General features: G+C 37.0%; 2 protein-coding genes across 3 annotated transcripts; one reads left to right on the forward strand and one right to left on the reverse strand.

The window, feature by feature from the left end:
- Positions 1–297: 297 nt before the first annotated feature.
- On the reverse strand, positions 298–3,831 carry LOC116172184. The gene is made up of 5 exons (XM_031489336.1): positions 3,684–3,831; positions 1,184–1,276; positions 980–1,127; positions 629–924; positions 298–571 (listed from the first exon to the last, which is right to left on the reverse strand). Exons 1-5 carry the CDS (start codon positions 3,757–3,759, stop codon positions 423–425), a joined length of 762 nt encoding a protein of 253 aa, XP_031345196.1. The 5' UTR covers positions 3,760–3,831; the 3' UTR covers positions 298–422.
- Positions 3,832–8,427: 4,596 nt separating this feature from the next.
- On the forward strand, positions 8,428–13,919 carry LOC116172762. Of its 2 annotated transcripts, XM_031490024.1 has the most exons (6): positions 8,428–8,544; positions 8,611–8,820; positions 12,549–12,789; positions 12,838–12,971; positions 13,019–13,168; positions 13,224–13,919. In XM_031490024.1, exons 2-6 carry the CDS (start codon positions 8,748–8,750, stop codon positions 13,385–13,387), a joined length of 762 nt encoding a protein of 253 aa, XP_031345884.1. In that variant the 5' UTR covers positions 8,428–8,544; positions 8,611–8,747; the 3' UTR covers positions 13,388–13,919. The 2 variants fall into 2 exon arrangements, with proteins under 2 accessions (XP_031345884.1, XP_031345883.1); XM_031490023.1 differs by lacking the exons at positions 8,428–8,544; positions 8,611–8,820 and adding an exon at positions 9,228–9,536.
- The last annotated feature ends 5,043 nt before the right edge of the window (positions 13,920–18,962 follow it).

The raw sequence follows: 18,962 nt of genomic DNA on the forward strand, positions 1-18,962 counted from the left end.
ACAGCCTAAATTCTAATACATAAATATCGCACTATTTCCACTGGACCTAAAGTTTCTAGTAGGAAATGTTTTCAGTCAGAAACCACTGATCATTTTCATAATTAGAGGTTTCTGTGGAAAAATGACCAAATGCAATATACATATTTAGATCAAGTGAAAACGCACGGACGTATTTTATCATTCTGTGGAAACCTCGTAAACAATGATTAAATTTATGGAGGATATTTAAAAGAATCTATTAATAACTCCATCTGTATTGTGAGAGGTAAGAGAGTGGTCCACTAATTGTTTCTTAAATCTCTTTAATTAATTCATAAATCGAATACTGAAAGTCATTGGCCTGCACTTCATACAATAAGAAAAATCAAAGAAGTAAGTCCATAACATATTGAAAAAGTGAAACTACATATAAGATTTTCTAGCTAGTGTATCATCTCCTCAAAGGGGAAATACTGAAATGACTTTGTAAAGATATCGGTAAACGCTGCGCTAACTATTTCGTCTATCGCATTTCGCATAAATAAAATTCCAACGGGCCACGAGCTATTCACCAACTGAGACAAGGCGTTCGCTAAAACAAAACTGACTTAGATCCATATTTCCCAAAAATTCATATTTTCTTGCTTACCACCTGGACTATCTAGTCCCATTGGATCGCCAAAGTTCATACCAAGGCCTTTAGTACTTTCATACCTAATATCGGCCTCAATTGTAGCGTTGTCGTATGTTAAACTCCCGTTGCTATCCATTCGTGGTCTCCTTGTAAGTGTCGTCGTTTGGACATAGTCGGTTAAAGACAGATTCCACGTTCCGGCGTTATCGAGGTGATTGCCCAAAATGTTGCCTCTAATTTCAAATTCTCCATTGAGTCTCTTGTCTGGAAAAACTTGCCGGTAGACCATTTTATTATTTTTAAGGTCCGTCCTAGAATTTTATCTTAAACGTCCAGCTACGTACATCAAAAAATGTTCAGAAATACTTTAAATGCGTAATTTTAGAGTTGGTCCATCCTGATTCATAAACATTTTTTAATAATAAATTAACGTTAGCGTTGGGCAGGCCCCTTTTAAATTTAACACTTTTTGCGAAAAATGGATCAAACTTGTCCACGCCATATTTTGGTACTCCTGCAGAAAGTGATTTTTGATAAACGGTATAGGCATCTACCTATAAGAAAGCTTACCATCTTTAAACAGTGGGCGCACTTCGTTTAATGCCTTTCTCAAACACTTGTCGAATCTCTCATCTCCTATCCGGCAATCCTTGAAATAAGATTCTGAAATCAAATAGTATTTAACTTTGAAAGAAATGGTAATATGCATTAATGGGTATCCAATAAAGGAAATAAATGAAAGCAAGGAAACAATACTTTTGTCAATTAACGTTAGTGAAATGATGTACCCCATGTGTTCTCTTAAATCTTCATTTCCTTACTATTCACTTTCTATAATCCGCCAGAGACAATTATTTCTGAAAGTATAATTTTTCGGGTTTTATATGAAAACTTGACCGCTGAAAGGCGAGTCATTTTTGGGCTAAGCAGAACACAACGTATAGCTAGGTATAATATCATTGGAAGTGATTGTTTTCGTTTGTAGGAGTAAAAAAGTTTGCAATTCGATTTATAAATGGTCGAGATGCGAAAAGGGCACTGTGAATTTTGAATCGATTCAACTTTTGGCATTGCGTATTATATGGCTAAAGCTATGCCCATATTGAATTTCATGCAATTCAGTTCATAACTAACGGAGATGTAAAAGCAATCGAACATTTCTAAACAAAGTTATCGTTCACACGGACAGATAGATGGACAGACAGACAAAGGAACAGACGGAGAGACCAACCGGCAGGCGACAGAAAGCAATGCAAAATTATAAACGATCTCTAGGATCGTTAATAAACGGCAAAAGTGTAAAATTATGGAACATGTAAAAAACGGTTTTTTGTTTTTTTTACAATAACTTTTTTTGTAAGCGGTACAGAAAAATTCCTTCCTTGGTACAAGACTCGACACCATAACGAACCAAATAGCGAACAAATTAGAACAATAGCTCTTAAGATAAAGAACTAGTAGCGTCGCAAAACGAGCGGACGGACGGACGGACGGACAAAGTGGCCACAATAACGCATTTTTTTTATTTTTGTGGAAATGCGCGAAAAATGATCGGAGCAGGAAATTTGGATTTATTTGCATCAATGCGTTAAGGTTTAAGAATTTTCTCAGTCGTACTGCCCCTAGAATTCTCCTTTAATTTTTAATTATGATGGAGGGCACTACAGACTAAGGTTATTTTGAAAAGTGGAAAATACAAGGATGAGCGCTGATGTGTTGTAGAATGTAGAATCCAGATTTGGATTTGAAGGAATATTACGAAAATTATGAAGACAATGGATAATATGCATATTGCATACTTACGGGAATACAAGAAGAAACTAAAGTAAAAACAATAGAAATAGGAGGTGAAGTTTGTTACAGAAATTCGTCAAAGGAAGAATTTAATTAAAATGAAGTGAGAAATTGAATCTGAGAATTGAGAACTGGTTGACAGAAAAACGTGATGAAATGAATGATAACGAGAGTCAACATTATAGAAGAAAACAATAACACCACTACAAAAAAACTGAAAGGGATATCAAAAGTAAGAAATTGGAGGGATAAGGGAAAAATAATGAAGTTGAATTGAAGAAAAAAACTGAACGCCAAAAAGATTCGCACACAATTTATTAAGAGAGATAAAGAAGAAGAGAGATATTCAAACAGGGTTTGACTGCGAATCTAGAAAAAGCTAGAACAAAAACGAGAAAGTGTTGGGTAAGACAAAGAAAAATTAAGGAGGGCGAAAAAAAACAAAAGTCCTGCCGGATAAACGGCTGCGGTCAAAGGGCGGCGTCCAAAAGTCAATAATAGGAGTGATTTAGAATGATTATGGTTATCTTCTGTTTAAAGTTTAGGGGGATGCTGTGTTTGTTAGCTCAAAAATTTCAAACAAACATTATCCATAAAACCTGTATCAAAATTTCTCCACTTTAAATTTTTGAACAAAGCAAACTAAACAATGATCGTACTTGTAAACCCTTTACGCAAACATAATCAGAAAACGCCTAGAACGAAGTGTAAAGGTCTTATAAAAGAATAAAATATCTAACCATGTGCTCGTTGGAAAAAGTTAATCGCAACTATCACGGTACTAATTATTAACGGATTGAAGATTCTAGTTTTCATTTAAGCTTTTTAAGACTTTTCAAGAATTTCAGAAATGACTAATAAATCACAAATTTTAAAATAATGAATAACATCGAGCTTATTTTACGCAAGGACCGGATAGAAGGCACTTTTAATTCTCAGAACAAGTTTGATTAAATGATTAATTATTTTTATTGGTGGGTTTATAATAACTTAATTTTCTTTTATAGCCATGGATTTTTTGGTTGTATGAAGGTTATCCGTCTTTACCTTGCAACTGCCAATTAATACAAAATATCGGGGTTTAAAAACTGGGTTAACCAAGATATCCTAGGACATTGCAAAAACATTTCGTGAGTATAGGTAATTATTACGCAATGCGTAAATATCACATAACATATAAAATGGAATAGAGTTATTAGAAAGGTGCTACGTTCGTGTCCACTAAATAACTACAACTAACAATTTGTAATGACTTTTAGCCTACTTCTACACTTACCCAACTCTTGCGCGCAAGTTGCTGCAACAAGCCACAAAATCATAAACCCACATTGCACCAATACTGATAGGGCCATTGGAATTAGTAAAGATCAGAATCTTAAATTTAATTGATTGAAGCGACGAGTCTGTACCTAACTTAAACCTGTATGAGGATTCTGAAATAATGAAAGTGAGAAATTGTGGTACCCCACTATATATTGCTCTTTCATTTATTTATTTCGGAGTTATTTAAGTGTACCGCTGAGTTAATAAAATTGTACATATATACTGTAAGGAAATGTTTAATTACTTTGCATTAGCATTACTATTATTTTCACTTTCGTCTTTTTCCATTAAAGCCTATGTCTGGTGCCACAATTTAAGTAACCAAAAATTGTTTTTTATGTTCTTTACTTTATTAAGTACCTATATGCGAGGATTAAGTAATGCAGAACTTTCACTGTTTCACTCGATCAAAATTCTGCCTCACGCATTCTTTATGTTTATAGATACTAAAAGGCACATGTGTAATCATTGACAGATTTCCTTATTATAATCAACTGCCACATTTTCGTTTTACAACACCGTATAAATTTGCCAATTCGCAGTGTCTGAATTTTTCCTATGTCTTTAATTAGCGTAAGCGGAAGATTTCTTCTCTTGGAAATGTCGAGCTCCGCAGTTTCGAGGGTCGGTCATATGAGAACCACACTGTACCTATTTGGCCGGGCATAATTTTCCTTTCAAATTTTATTGGAATTCTTGACTGTCCTTAGAGGTGCCTTATAGGAATCTTATATTAGCATTAAAATTTTCAGAAACCTTGTTATTTGTTTGGAAACATGTGTAAAATATTCATGGTGATTTCTTTCCTTTTCGAATGGAAACATTAAAAAATGTGTTATTTTGTTAAAACATTAATTTCTACGTAAAAACAGTTTTGATTTGTCTTTTATAATAAGAAACTACGGCTATCTTAGATCTGCAAAGTCCCAATGCTGTGCACGGAAAAGTAAACCACCCTCCATCCATATTAATTCGACGGGTAGGTATATACGTACTTTGTTTCACTGGTGTTGAATATTTCATCACACTATCTGACGGCATAGCAAAATCAAGGCAGGTCATAAATTAGTGGGCATATTGACATTTAAACTGATTTAAGATCCACTCAAACCTGCGGGCAAAAAAGGAAATGTAGTAAACCGGATAGGCGCCACTTAGTCTTTAGTACATTTCAAAAGAGGGTAGAGAATATTTAACGAAGGAGAATGAGGCAGTAGAACATAAACAATAATTGATGTCACAATCGAGGGTGAATTAATAAATGATCTCAAAATATTACAAATACGATAAACTAATATCTAGATCTGCCGGCCCGTGTGGTGCAGTTCAGTTAAAGCTGGACTGTGGTGCTAAGGGTCCCTGGTTCGAATCCGGGTTCGAGCATGGATATTTGTAAATGTATAGTGGGTTGGGTTGGTAGAACAGCCTTGGCTGAAACCCCGCTCACTCAAAAATAAAGGCAAAATAAATAAATAAAATAAATAAATTGTCAACGTTTACATTTAACATAAAATTTAGCACAAGATAGGGAAATTCTAACTATAATTGTTAAATAACTATTCAAACAAATATAGTAATTACAAATAGAGTGTATCGAAAACCAATACGTAATCAAGGTTATATCAAGGAATCTTCGGTTAACTTTGAACTCGTAACGGATTTTCCGAGCTTACAAGGACGCTTTTCTGCGTCATCCGTAACAGATAAAAACAAACAAAAAACAAGAGGGATAGTGACTAGTGCGGGGCACATAAATATTGCGATAGCAATGTCTAACGTTCGACATTCGGATACTGGTATACTAAAACCGTAATTAAAACTTAATAAAAATCAATAACACAACTTACGTTAACTAAACTAAAGCAAAATTTTGATCAACAACGAATCGTCCGTACAAATGATATATAAAAAGCATAAACGTGACGGTAACAAAGGAGAAGTAGGCAACACACAATACACGCATGACTTGTGTTGCGTACTCCGCAATACAATATTATATATACTCGATGCAACATGGCCGCCGATGTCAAAAACCGATCAAAAATTAGACACTATATGGTCGCCACTATCTGAATAAGGTCACTGTAACCACGGAAACATCTGACAACCTCTAGCGGCGAAAATCAAGAACTATTGAAATGAAACCTATTTAACACTAACTACATCTAAATTAAACGTAATTACAGAAGAAATACATGGATGGCGTAAGAATGTCACTGAAATGAAAGTAAGAATCGAAGGTTATATAAACATGGAATTTAAATTTAAAAAAAAACACATTACAACTTCAAAATAAATCCTTGCTCATTTTCTGTGTATAGGTTACAGCTTTGAGGCACTTTCGACTTGCCTAAGCGTTTATAACTTTGATATTCACTTGACTTTCAAACACGAACTAATCAAATAGTTGTCTACATAAAAATCAAGAAAATGACACATTACTGGCGAGCAAATATTGAAGTGTGAGGCCCTTTGGGGCCGAGTACTTTAAGTTCCGAGTCAAGTAATGTCATTTTACGGACAAGTTTTGTATGAAATTTTACCTGAAATCGTATTTTAATATAACATTTCAATTTGTACCTATATAAAACATTTGATTAATGTCAATCTGTTAGTGATGGCAGGAGTAATTATAGACATTAGAAATGTCAAAAATGCGGCCGGTAAAGTGACGGCGTGGCCGGTAAAGTGACAGGTGCGACCAGTAAGGTAACAAGCGGCAGGAAACGTAGTCTGCTCTGCCTCTGTCATGGAAACTCAAATTTCCTGACAGAAAGTAGGCATGAAAATGATTTTGAATCGTCTTTTCGAACAAATCAAACCTTTCTTCGAGCATGGCACTCAAGCTGAAGCTATTACCGAAGCTGGCCTACGATTTTTGACAATTTTATTCTTCTCGGTGGAGCCGGTTTCAAAATTTGATCTTCACTTCGTGCCTATCTCCAAGGAACCAGACAGAATAATTCATTAAATGTTAATAGCGAAACGATTCTTCGAAAAGATATTTATTTCTATGCCATAGATGCATTTTTTGCTTTGCCATTTCTTATAACGAACTATCAGCACCCTACTTGAACTGAAGGTATTTAAGACTAAGCGATTTTTACATGATGAACACTACGTAGTTTTCAAATGGCGACCAATAGCGAACCTTATGCAAAACTTTCTATTAAATTTGTTTTTAAATTAAATTTATTTATTTTATTTTAGGGCCATCTCGTAGCCTGGTGCGTTTTTGTACAGGGCTATCAAGAAACAACCAGAGGTTGCTCGTGGACATACTTTCTGGTCACCATCTTGATGTTATACAGACGATCAGACGGCACACCCCATACTTTGTGAATGTCCCGCTCTAGTTTAACTGAGATGATCCGTGTTGGCAGTATCCTGGCCGGATAGGGCTACGATTAGAGCCGCCTCCTCTTCCAGCATCCTTAGGTATATCTCAGGTGTGCGATGGTTTGAGTGACGTGGAGGGCTCGAATGAGGCAGTACAAAAAGCCCGAATTTGAGGCCAGGGTACAAGTGGCTCCCATCCACCCTCCTAGCGTAATCTAGAATTCAAACCAAACAAAATGGAAATTATTGCCCCTTCAGCTGCTTTCTGCACGGACCGGCTATAGACTTCTCAGAGATGGTTACTTCGATGCGGAATTCAAATTTGCTCTCCGCTGCTTTTTTCACGGAGCGTTACAGAATATCTTGGCGTGTTACCGATGGACCAGAAGGGGTTGTGACACCCCTATTAGCTACAGTGCCAAACGCTACTGAGTCGACTGCACTGCATCCATAAACAGCACCGGTTGGATTTGAACCTCAACGCAAAAAAAACCGCCGCTTTGAGAAAAAAAGACGGGACTCCAATAAATTAACATGCGTTGTAGTTATGATTTTATATTTTAAAATTAAGATTGATAGTTCTTTACATGCCACAATTATGTAACACGATTATCCAAAGAGTTGACTCATATTCCAAATTGTTGCAATCACTTACTCACTTATACAATTATACATAAGTTAAAAACAGATTACATTAAGAAATTAAAAAAAAATGTCATTAATATGAATTCGATAGGAAAGTGATGCTGATTGACCTAACTCAGTATTTATAGTTCTGCATCCTCACTTTATATATTTATAACAATTTAGTACAGAATTTACATTACATTATTTTGTAGTATAAGTAGGTATGTTTCATTTCGGTTACACATACATTATGTTTGTTTATATATTATATATATATATATATATATATATATATACATATATATATATATATGTATATATTATGTGTTTCTATTTATATACCACGTTAATGATATTGTATAAGACCAAATTTAATTTACATCTTTCTTGCGTTACTCAACCTTTTGGTTTTAATCAGTTTCGTATGTTTATTCTATGCCTAATTATTGATTTTTATGTATGATATCAATAAACATTATTAATATTATTATTACCTATTTAACTTTCTTATTCGACGTTCCGGTCAATCTGCAGTGGTTTAGTCACCTCTCACGACACCCAGTGCCCTCTGCGATTGGGTTATTGTTTCTTGGCTCTGCATAGGTAAATGAAACCGTAAGGTCGAAACCACAAAATAATATTTATTTACCTACCAAAATTCGTGAATAATAGAGCAATAATGGGAAATATAGTTTAGCAAATCCTACAATATTTGGCTTTTGTACTAATTAGCTGAAACCACTGTGTTATTGACTAGTGATTAAACCTTCACATTATTTTGTGCTTTTAATTCGGCCTGAACGGTTATCTCATTAGTAAACCGTTCGACTTCGAAACCGTAAAAATAGGTAGGTACATCCAGAAAATGTGGTTCGATTAGCTTACGTATGCACCATAATTCGTATTTTTTGCAGTTGGCCCAGTAGAGAAAATTACCTCGTTAACATAAACATATTACACATATCAGTGCAAGAATACTTAAGAAAAACCATATGCGAAACGATTCGAAAGTGACCAATATTTGGGTGGTCACGCAGGACGTTAAAATTGAATGCGTCGACGAACGAGGTTTCCATCTCCGAAGTGTGGTAAAAATGAGAAAAATTTCTCATTATTAAAATTAGGTAAGCGTTTTGGCATTCGCACATTCTCCAATTGTAAAATTAGGTTTGTAAATAAAGATTAGTAAATAGTAATATATTAGCACCTTATTAATAATAGGTACGTACAACCTCCAAGTATAGAACAGGATAAGTCTAAGTGCTTCCACGTAGGTCTTTCAGAGAGCTTTAAAAAAATGTGTAATGAAATTGCATTAAGCTTGAAGGTCAATCTACTTAACAGGTGAGTTAATAAGTGCCTACTTCGTTTTATCATCATTCCTTAAGGTAAAGTATGTACGTACAAAAGTCCCACCCGACTGTAATTAATCGTTAACAATTCAAGAATACATACCTACGTCTCAGTAGTATAGAAGATAATTGTTTTGAAATAAAATTAGTGGCATATGAATATAATGATGTAAATATCTCATTAGACACATCCGTTACAAATTTCACTAGCTGCAATAATGGGGAGCTATTATATCTTCGTATTTTTGCATTGTTTTTTATTTAACTACACACATTAAGTAAAGTTAGTAGTGAAAGTGAATCAAAGAATTGATCTTTGCCTCATTTGCCATATAGTCATCAAATGGTCAACATCAGACAGTATATTTCATAAATATTACCTGTACCTGTGCGTGGGCATTTCTAAATGATGTCTTTTACAGTCATTGTGACCTTTGGTTTATGTTTAAGTTTCGGCTTTGGAACCGCTATAGATCCAAATGTGATACGTAAGTAGTGAATACTATTTTACTCCTCAAACGCAACCCAAATCTTCTTACGAGTCCTTTCGGACCTAGCTTTCTCTTATTTAGGTTGAAGAGTGCATTTACAAACTGCATTCTGCAATGTAACGCTTTAGAAAGTATTTAAGGCCATTGACTTCGATTATTACTTTTGTTTGATACATGATTTGGGGTTAATGTCAACAGTCTGTATTAACAAACATTGAAAAGTTGTTCTACAGTAATTATTCCGTGTAACGCCCAAACATTCCAAAAGTACCTTAACATATTTAGTATAGGTACTCTCTAGGATTCTTCCCAAATCCAGACCAAAATGTTTTAACCCTTATAATAAAGGGTAACTGTAGAGACGGTAATTTATAAACACCTCAAAATTTTCAAAAGTCTAGCTGTAGGGGCAAAATTTCAAAGTTTGTTGCAAAAAAAAAGTAGTTTACCTTCACATGCCAATCGTCACATTTTGCATCTGTGTGCCTCTGGCAATTCCCAGTTTATTATTCACTTCTCTATTTTTGTGATATTGGCCGCGATATTTCAGGGGAAAATGGGAACGTGTATTTATAAGGAAAAATGTCTGGGTGTCGATATCGAGATTTTTATCCAAACGTCAAAATATTAGAATTAGGTCATTGTTTGACATTATGCGACAGTAGATTTTCCTTTTCCTGTCTCTGCCGGAAAAATGTTGCCATAGAAACACAACAATTTAATTTTCACGGAATAATATACTTAGTAATTTATACAAGACGGTAAAGGGATATTTTAACCATTAAGTGAATTAACTTTCACAAGATGGTTTCCCTTTATCGTCGTGCCGTGAAGCCATAATAAATCATTTTAAAGCTTCTGATAATTTAGAATTTAATCTAGAAGTCAAAAATAGCAAGCTTAGATTCTGCCGTCGCGGTCGTTTCTATAGAAACAGCAATGCATGTATTTTGTTCTGAACATCACTTTATTTCGTGCTCCGCGGCCTACTTGAAAAAAGAATGTCAGATGTCATTAGAATGCACAATCATTTGTTTCACTTTACCTACCTTTCCGGTTAAAGTGATCACTTTTTCTACCCTTACGGTTAAAGGGCGATTTGGTCTACTCAATGAAACCTATTAAAATGTCAATTTAACATCTGCTATGAAATAAAAAAAATTATTCTAGGCCTCCTCATAAAATAATCTACTATTATTTGGTAAGAGCGAAAATAATCCATTTTGCTGCAATACTACGAAATTCGGGTATATGGTACGTGTCTAATTGACACTAAGTTTTCAAAGTCTCAATTCTAATATTTTGGTTTAGGGGGTGCAACGTCTGAAGAATAAAGCAATCAAGAAACATACTTGCAAAATGCATAATTAAAAAGTCAAATAAAGTATTGCTGTGTGCATTGGCCCGTAGGCTAGAAAGACCGTACTCTTTACCTTTGCTTATTAACACGGCACAAAACTTCTCCCCAGTACAGAGGAGAGATTCGACTCTGCTCTCAGTTAACCTGTTAACTTCTAACAGATAGTGGTTCAGACCAAATACCTTAAACTCCAAACTGAACTGCAAAATATTGAATAATTAAAATGGACCTTGGGTAAGCATTGAATAAAAACATAGGTAAATTAGAAAAAAACGTCGGAGATTGATGTGAAAATTGCATAAGTGCGATTTAATCTAACACACAAAAGGAAAATGGTACATAAACACAAACAATTATTACAAATAGACTAAAAGGACGTTCCAATAAAAAAAACTCAATTTCAAACTGAATCACGTTGAAAACACACTAGGGGCGCCGACAAACACCTCTCCTTGCAGCAACTCTGATGGCCAAAACTTCAAAACGTAACGTAACAAAAACTAGCCGCGATTTCAGCTTCGGGCTTCATGAACGAAACTTCTTCTATCTTCAATCTCACATTGGACGAAAACTGTCAATGCTGGCTGTGGCTTCAAATGAATACTAACTACCCGTACTATGGCCCTAAACTTGGCATAAAGTTGATTTTAAATTTCAATGAAACGTAGTTATTCGTTGACTGTGGCTAAAACGCCGCTTTTCTTGTTGACGTCCTATTTAATGCGAAACCCTTCTTCCGAAAATCTAAATTATAACAACCAATCATACACAGTTTACAACAAAAACTACCCCCTCAACCTCAACGTACGTTAATAGACCAAAAAATAAAGGTCGATTAATTTTTATAAATCAATTTGTTATCAGACATTAAGAGATAAATCCTAACTTAAATTCTAGGAAAAATAAAATTTCATCTCACTTAACTATACAGAAAAGACGATAAATTACATCTATCTGTCAATTAAATTAAGCATTTACATTTGATAACAAGCGCTAGAGGGCATTTTCTAAATGTTCTAAATGTTATGATCCGAGATAATTGCAATGACACTATTAAAAGTAGTCGGAAAGTCAAGTCAGGAGTTCACCTGACAATTAGTTGTAAATGGTATGGATATTATAATTGTTCTTGCAGTAGCCCTTGTGCTCGTGTTAGGATTGACGTCTATTTTCATTAGAACTTTTACCTCAAAGTCCATATCTCTGTTATGCCACTGCGTATACTTACCATTACGGTAATTCAGATGAGTGACTACACACAGTTAAATACATCCAAACTTTTTCTTAGATTTTGTTCTTTGGAATCCAATACAACAACAAAAGGCGTTTCAGTCTATTTAAAATTTTTTACTTAAATGAATGATTGAGTCCCCAAAAAGGGCCACTTCTGGGCCTCAAATTTCCACCAAACTTTTGCATTAATCTCGATTTCCGAGTAATTTCTTTTGGCATGGTTGATTTTTCACACACGGGCCAAAAAGTTTTGGTTTTTGCACCATATTTTATACTTATACCATTTTACATATATCTTTTTGAATTTGGGAGGCTGTAGTTTTTTCATAGCTTGATCTTCAAATCGATATACACAAATCTCAATAGCCGAAAATACCCGAAAGACAATAACTGCAACTGTATTAAATTTTTTTCAGCTCCATATGTGAAGCAATGCAAAGAAGCCGACCCAAATCTCCTTAATTGTTTAATAGACGCAGTACACTACCTAAGACCTTACTTAAAAACGGGTATAGAAGAAATAGAACTACCATCAGTCGAACCCTTTCAAATGGACGAGCTTAGCTTGTCACTAACATCAGGGCCAAATGGATACAAAGTTTCCCTCAAGAGCATCGACATTTTTGGCGCAAGTAATTACACCGTTGAAAAAATTAAGTATGTGTTAACCGCTTTATACTTTCTTTACTAAGTGTCGATATACAGATTGAGTGAAAATGGCAAACCGTTCGAAGCAACTATAAAGATACCAGAATTGCGAATTGGTGCCAGATACACCAGCAGTGGCGTACTAATCATCTTACCAGCTAGCGGAAATGGAACCTTCCACGCCAACTTTGGTGACTTTGGTTTCAATCTTCGCATTTTATGCATTGTGCACTTTTAGGTGATATCACCGGAAAAGTTCAAGGACAAGTCAGTGTCAATCGAAAGGATGGTTTGGATTATTTGAACGTTGACACCCTAAGTTTGGACCTCGATGTGGCAGACGTACGGATGGGTGTAAGGAAAGTGTTTAAGAATAATCCCATATTGAGTAAGTATATACCTATATAGCTTGATTTCACTCGAGTTAATTCGTTCTTTTACAGCTCAAGCGATCAATCTGTTTCTACGGGAAAACGGTCAAGAGGTCCTAAAGGCGATGTCGCCCCAATTAAGGAAGAAATTATCGACGGTCTTCCAAAGCATTGCAAATCAGCTACTCACGCATATACCTCTGAAAACTTTTTTAGTTCCTCGTACCTCGGTTTAACACCTCTTGACTTGTAGGGATAGTTATGACCATATTGGTTAGGACTAACTACTAGGTTTTTATTGAGTTCTATTCAGAGGATTCACGTTACTCGATAGAGACATTCCAAATTATAATTTTCCTAGTCATTGTTTAGAGGTATCGTTCGTCTCATACTTTTGCGTTTATTCAAAGTTGTCCCATAATATTCTCAAATAACATGAAGAATAAAAAGTAATCATTAGTGAAATGCTTCACGGGCTCATTCACATTTGAATATAACTTTCCTCATATCATTTTTTTATTGCACTCTATTATAAGTGTATTGCTTTTTGAATGAACCCAAAAGGTTTAGACGGATTAAAATAAACTAAAAAAAGACGGTTTTCTAGTGATTTAGTAATATATTAAAGTACATAATTATAGGTACTACGTCGATAACTTGGAATTTGATTAGATATAAATAATCGTGAAAAATAGTCTCCTTAATTGTATTTTTTTATGTTATTGTCAAAAAGAGTAGTTCAAGAAGGCACCCTTAAAGTATTAACAAATCTTTTTCGTATTATTTTAATCATTTGCAACCTGGAATTAAGTGTACCGTAACGCAAAATGGGTAAGCAAGGTAGTATAGTAGCAGACAACCCTAATCTGCTTAACATCAGCACTCATAACGGAGGATTACAGACTTCTGAGACAACAGTCCATCATTACCTGACCAGAAGTAGTCGTAGAATGATAATGATAAATGAATATCGATTGCGTGGGTCTGATTTCAGTAGATATCTAACTATTGTGTTACACCTTTGACTTTATGGATTTCTACAATGCAATGAATTGAATGTAGTTAACAGTAGTTTCTTATAAGGAAATCCAACCCCTTTTTATAGCGCATTTTTGCAAAAATTTTTTTTTGTAAAAAGTAGCTTTTAATCTCACTTTGGCTGGCTGGCTGGCTGGCTGGCTGGCTGGCAGTAAATGCGCGCCCGTAGAAAAACGCTTGTAAAAAGACAAGGAGTGTACATGTAACTATCGGGGCCGTGTAATTAAGAACGTTAGGGATGGGGCTACAAGATTTGGAGTCGACGACATCTGGACGCCATCCCCGAGCGTATTATACTAACCTGGAGATTTTTCAGTTTTTATCTATCTTCTTCTACAGTTTTTCTCCGATTGTTTTCAAATTGGTGTCGTCGGGAAGATCTTGTCAACGCGCACAACTCCTGCGTGGCGGAATTTTGTTTTTTTTTCCTAGGGGCGAAATAAACCACCTTTTGCGCGGCGCGCTTCGAGGGGTAGTCGACTTTGGGCGCCCAAAAGTTTCTTACAGCGCGAATCGCGGTTTCTCTTTCTCGTGTCACTAATAGAAGGTCGAGCTATGTGAAGTACCCAAAAGTTGAATACGATTTTATGCCGGGATTTTAGCGAAATCTACCAAAATGTGAATTACGAATGAACGGGACGTCGGAACTGTGTATCGACAAAGGGAATGTGGTAACCCCCGACGAGATCTTACTGATGGTGGAGTCGAAACTTCAAATCCGAATTGTTGCGGGTGATCAGAAGTGGGTGTCGACAAAGGGAATATGGTAACCCCCAAAGGATTTTACTGATGGTGGAGTCAAAACTTCAAACGCGAATTGCAAGTGCACGGTAAGTGAGAAAATGGTACCGACAAAGTGAACGTGGTAGCTTTCGGCAAGATCTTATTGATGGTGGAGTCAATATTGGCTAATAAAACACTGATCTGCCACACAAAAATGCGCTGAAGTCCCTTCGATCTCACACGAGGACTTTGATCATTTTTTTATTTGGACATCATTTTTATGATGCCTTAATTCAATGCTTGTCTTTAGGAGTTCAGTGGTATACATTTCGGTATGAGAATTATAAATGAATCTGATACTTCTCCATCTAAGGATTGTTATAAACGAGCAGTAGGTATCAAGAATAAGTGTTTTTCTATCCCAATTTAAGCATATTCTTTATTTTTCAAAAATGTTTGAAAATTAGGCAGCGAACCGAGTTAATTGGAGATACAGCCATTTAATGATTCTTTGAAAAAATGCACCTTCATGATGATGGTCTATTTTTTAGGTACAACCACAGATAAATATACTCATTTTATACCATTCCAAAGCTTCATTTTTCATTCCATTCCATCCACGAATCATTTTTTTTTATCGTCGAAAGTCTTGAAGTGTTGCTCAGCCAGTGTCTGTCCCATCGATGAGAAGAGGTGAAAATCAGAAGACGCCAGGTCTGCTGAATACGGCGGATGGGGTACAATAAGTTCCCAGAATGTGCATGAGCGTTGCCATGAAGCACAATGGCCTTACCCTGTCTTACAGTCCATCCGGGGGCGTTTTTCGATCAATGCGTGGTTCAAATCGCGGAAGCAGACGGTAATAATTGTTTCGCCGGATTGGAGAAGCTTGTACTTCTGATCCCACCACGCACACAACATAATCCTCCAAAAGCGATCCGGTCTTGCATTTTTTGTGTTTGGCATTCTGAAAACACCAATTCTTCATCGCCAGTTACAACCCGAAGCCAGAAACTTTTTCTTTGGTGACGTAAATGCATCATTTCGCACACAGTTTTTCGCTTTTCCATCCGTTGTTCGTTCAGTTGGTGTGTCCAACCTTTTTAATCTTTCCCATAGGCCTCAGGCGATGGGAAATGGCTTGCCGAGTAACATTGAAATCCCGCGCTACCATTTGTTGCGTTTGTGTAGCGTCTTCGTCCAATAATGCTTATAACTCGCCATCTGTAAACTTCTTTGATCGATACCCCTCACGACTATGTGGAATGACGTTTACAGCAACACGTTTATTTAGTTACTATTAATTAAACTTACTTAAGTGGCCGGATTGAAATGTCTAAAATCACATAAACCACCCCCCCCCCAAGTTGATTAACATATCATATGAAGAATATTTAGTGGTAGGAGAGAGTAGAAGAATTATTTGTAACATCCGTTACACCGTGGGGGCTAAAAGCGACCCCGCAAGCGATCTAAAAAAATTTGCAGTTTTAGATTTCGAAATTTGTACCCAAAAAGCAACCATATCTATCTTTACTTGTTGGACTTGGACTTTAACTTCGTTTGACGTTCGGCAGTGTAGAAGTGATATTTTTGGGGTTTAGTGAGTTTACATGCATCCTAATTAAGCCTACTTATGTCAGTCTCTGTAACGGAAGGCCTATTGCATCGTTTAGACTTTCGACTAAGAACTACCGTGGAAAATTGTAGGTGAAGTGATAGCGGGGAAAGATTAACGATGGGGTAACCTCTGTATCTTTACTCTTTAGTATCAATAGCTAATTGCTAGAGCAGTTAGAAAAAAAGCGAAAAATATGAACCTCAAAATATACAATTGTAACAAACTGCTAGTTCCAAACACATGTTAATGATCTTTAGGCTAACTCGTGCCACAACAGCTCCTTTATAAGTAATCTGCATAGCAAACCCGTCCTAGAGAACGCCAGGCGAATGGTAACCCCTTGATTTACTAGCAGCCCGCAACAAGAACCCGCGCACCTGCCGCGGCCGTAGGAAAACAAGATCAAGTTTTCAGTACGATAATAAGTACAGACGCTTCCGTGGGTGGCTTATTGGAATTCAGTACATGTTCTTTGTATTTGTTTTAATCACGTTTTGACATTATATTATCACAGATAAATCTGGGATATTATTATGTGCCAAGCATTAGCCACCAAGAAACAATTATTGCAGTAGTTTGTACATACGTCTGTGTAAGTGTGTACTGTGTATCTTCCGAAACCTCACATAAAATTGTCCTATGCGGAAAAGAGAGTTTTCCAATATGTGGGGCCCAACCTCAAGGCCCGAAGGATCACAATCACGAAGAACAGAGTACAGGCATGAAGGGAAATGCCGGAAGGAAACCCGCCGCTTACCTCCTCAATGAACGAACTGCAACAACTAATCACGTAGTTATGCACCTACCACCAAGGCTCGTTCTCCAAGAGCCAGATACGATTCGCAGGGGGTAACAAGGACATTAATGCGTTTGTGGACGCAATACAAACTGGACTGCGAGGGCATTAGTGAAGAGAATGCGTTGCAAGGCTTATCCATGCTACTACACGGAAGGTATCTGTTCGTCGCCGAACGACGGGGCTTCGTCCAATACCGCCGCTACGAACTCCAGCGGTCGATCAGTCAATCAACGAATCAAAACAACGTTACTCATACAGCCGCAACAGTAGACACACAAGGGAAGAGTATCGCAAGCGCAGGGGGCGGAAATCCACCACCTCTACCGCACCTACACCTATAAGGTCCACGAAACCTACTACGAAACCCCTACGAATCAGCTGCTACCGTTGCGAAGAACCAGGAGTTATTCACAGCAACTAATTGAAATCCACCTTCCAAAGCACCAGTAGGAGCGCATACACGAAGCTATTATTAGGCGTCGACTTCGTCCAGAATGCTACTCAACCCCAAAAAACGTGCTCATTCATGCATGAACAATCTATGGAATACGGGCGCGACACCAATGCGACACATCAAAAGCTATAAGCAGCTATTTGGAACAGAGAGGTAACCGCAATGTTAGTGCAAAATGACGACGGTACGCGAAATCCCTTGCCCTCGTATGGATCGTGGAGAAGGAGTACCTACGACACTGACTACCGACCACCAACCCCTCAAGTGGCTGATGCCTATCAAAACACCCTTCACCCGTTCAACCTGACCCTGCCGGTACATCCAGGGAAAACCAACGTGGTGGCCGACACGTTATCGCGCCCACCATGTCTGCCTCATGTGACATGACAAATAACAATCCCGAACTCCGCAAGGTCATCGATTGTTTCGAAACACCCTCTGTCAGCTCCGTTGACTAGAACCAAGGGGTGACGCCCCCGACGCCCAACTTCACGCATCAGAAAGACAGCGTATTCTCCAAAACTACCACGATTCTCTAACAACAGGGCGCTTTGGTGGTGACCGCATTGCCAGTCGATATTCCTGGGTGGGTGGGACGAGAAAATGTGTATCCCACTACATCCGAACTTGTCCCGAGTGCCAGAAATTTAACGCGTCTAACCTAACATCGGCATAAGGACTACTGCAACCAGAGGTCAGTAGGACCAATACCTTAACTCAAATTTTCAATGCCGCCAGCAGCTGTTAACTAGGTGTTTTGAGGTTACTCCCATCCAAATACTTCTATAACTGCCCAAAAGGCACAATTAACTTTTTTTTAAACCCCAATTTTTTCCCGAAACGTATTTTTAGGCCGGAGGGTCTAAAAATGGAGACTCGGAGGTCTCAACGAACGTATTATGTTGGTGGAATAAAACTTTCAGGTGTGAATAGATCGATAACGAAGTGTCAGAATTCGGCGTTCGAAATTGTTGATGTGTTTTTTTTAGTGGTATTGAAGTGCACAATGTTTTATCCCTCAGGTTTTGAACATCCCTAAAATGTTAAATGGTACGATAGGGAAGTAATTTTAAAGGGCGGACATGCGCAGATAAATTTTTTTTATTTGAGGGTAGATTTTCCTGGAGCATTTTTAGGCTAAGAAGGTTTATAGTTTGTGGTTTTGAGGGGAACCAG

Source organism: Photinus pyralis, unplaced genomic scaffold, assembly GCF_008802855.1.
Source record: "Photinus pyralis isolate 1611_PpyrPB1 unplaced genomic scaffold, Ppyr1.3 Ppyr1.4_LG5, whole genome shotgun sequence".
Lineage (NCBI taxonomy): Eukaryota > Metazoa > Arthropoda > Insecta > Coleoptera > Lampyridae > Photinus > Photinus pyralis.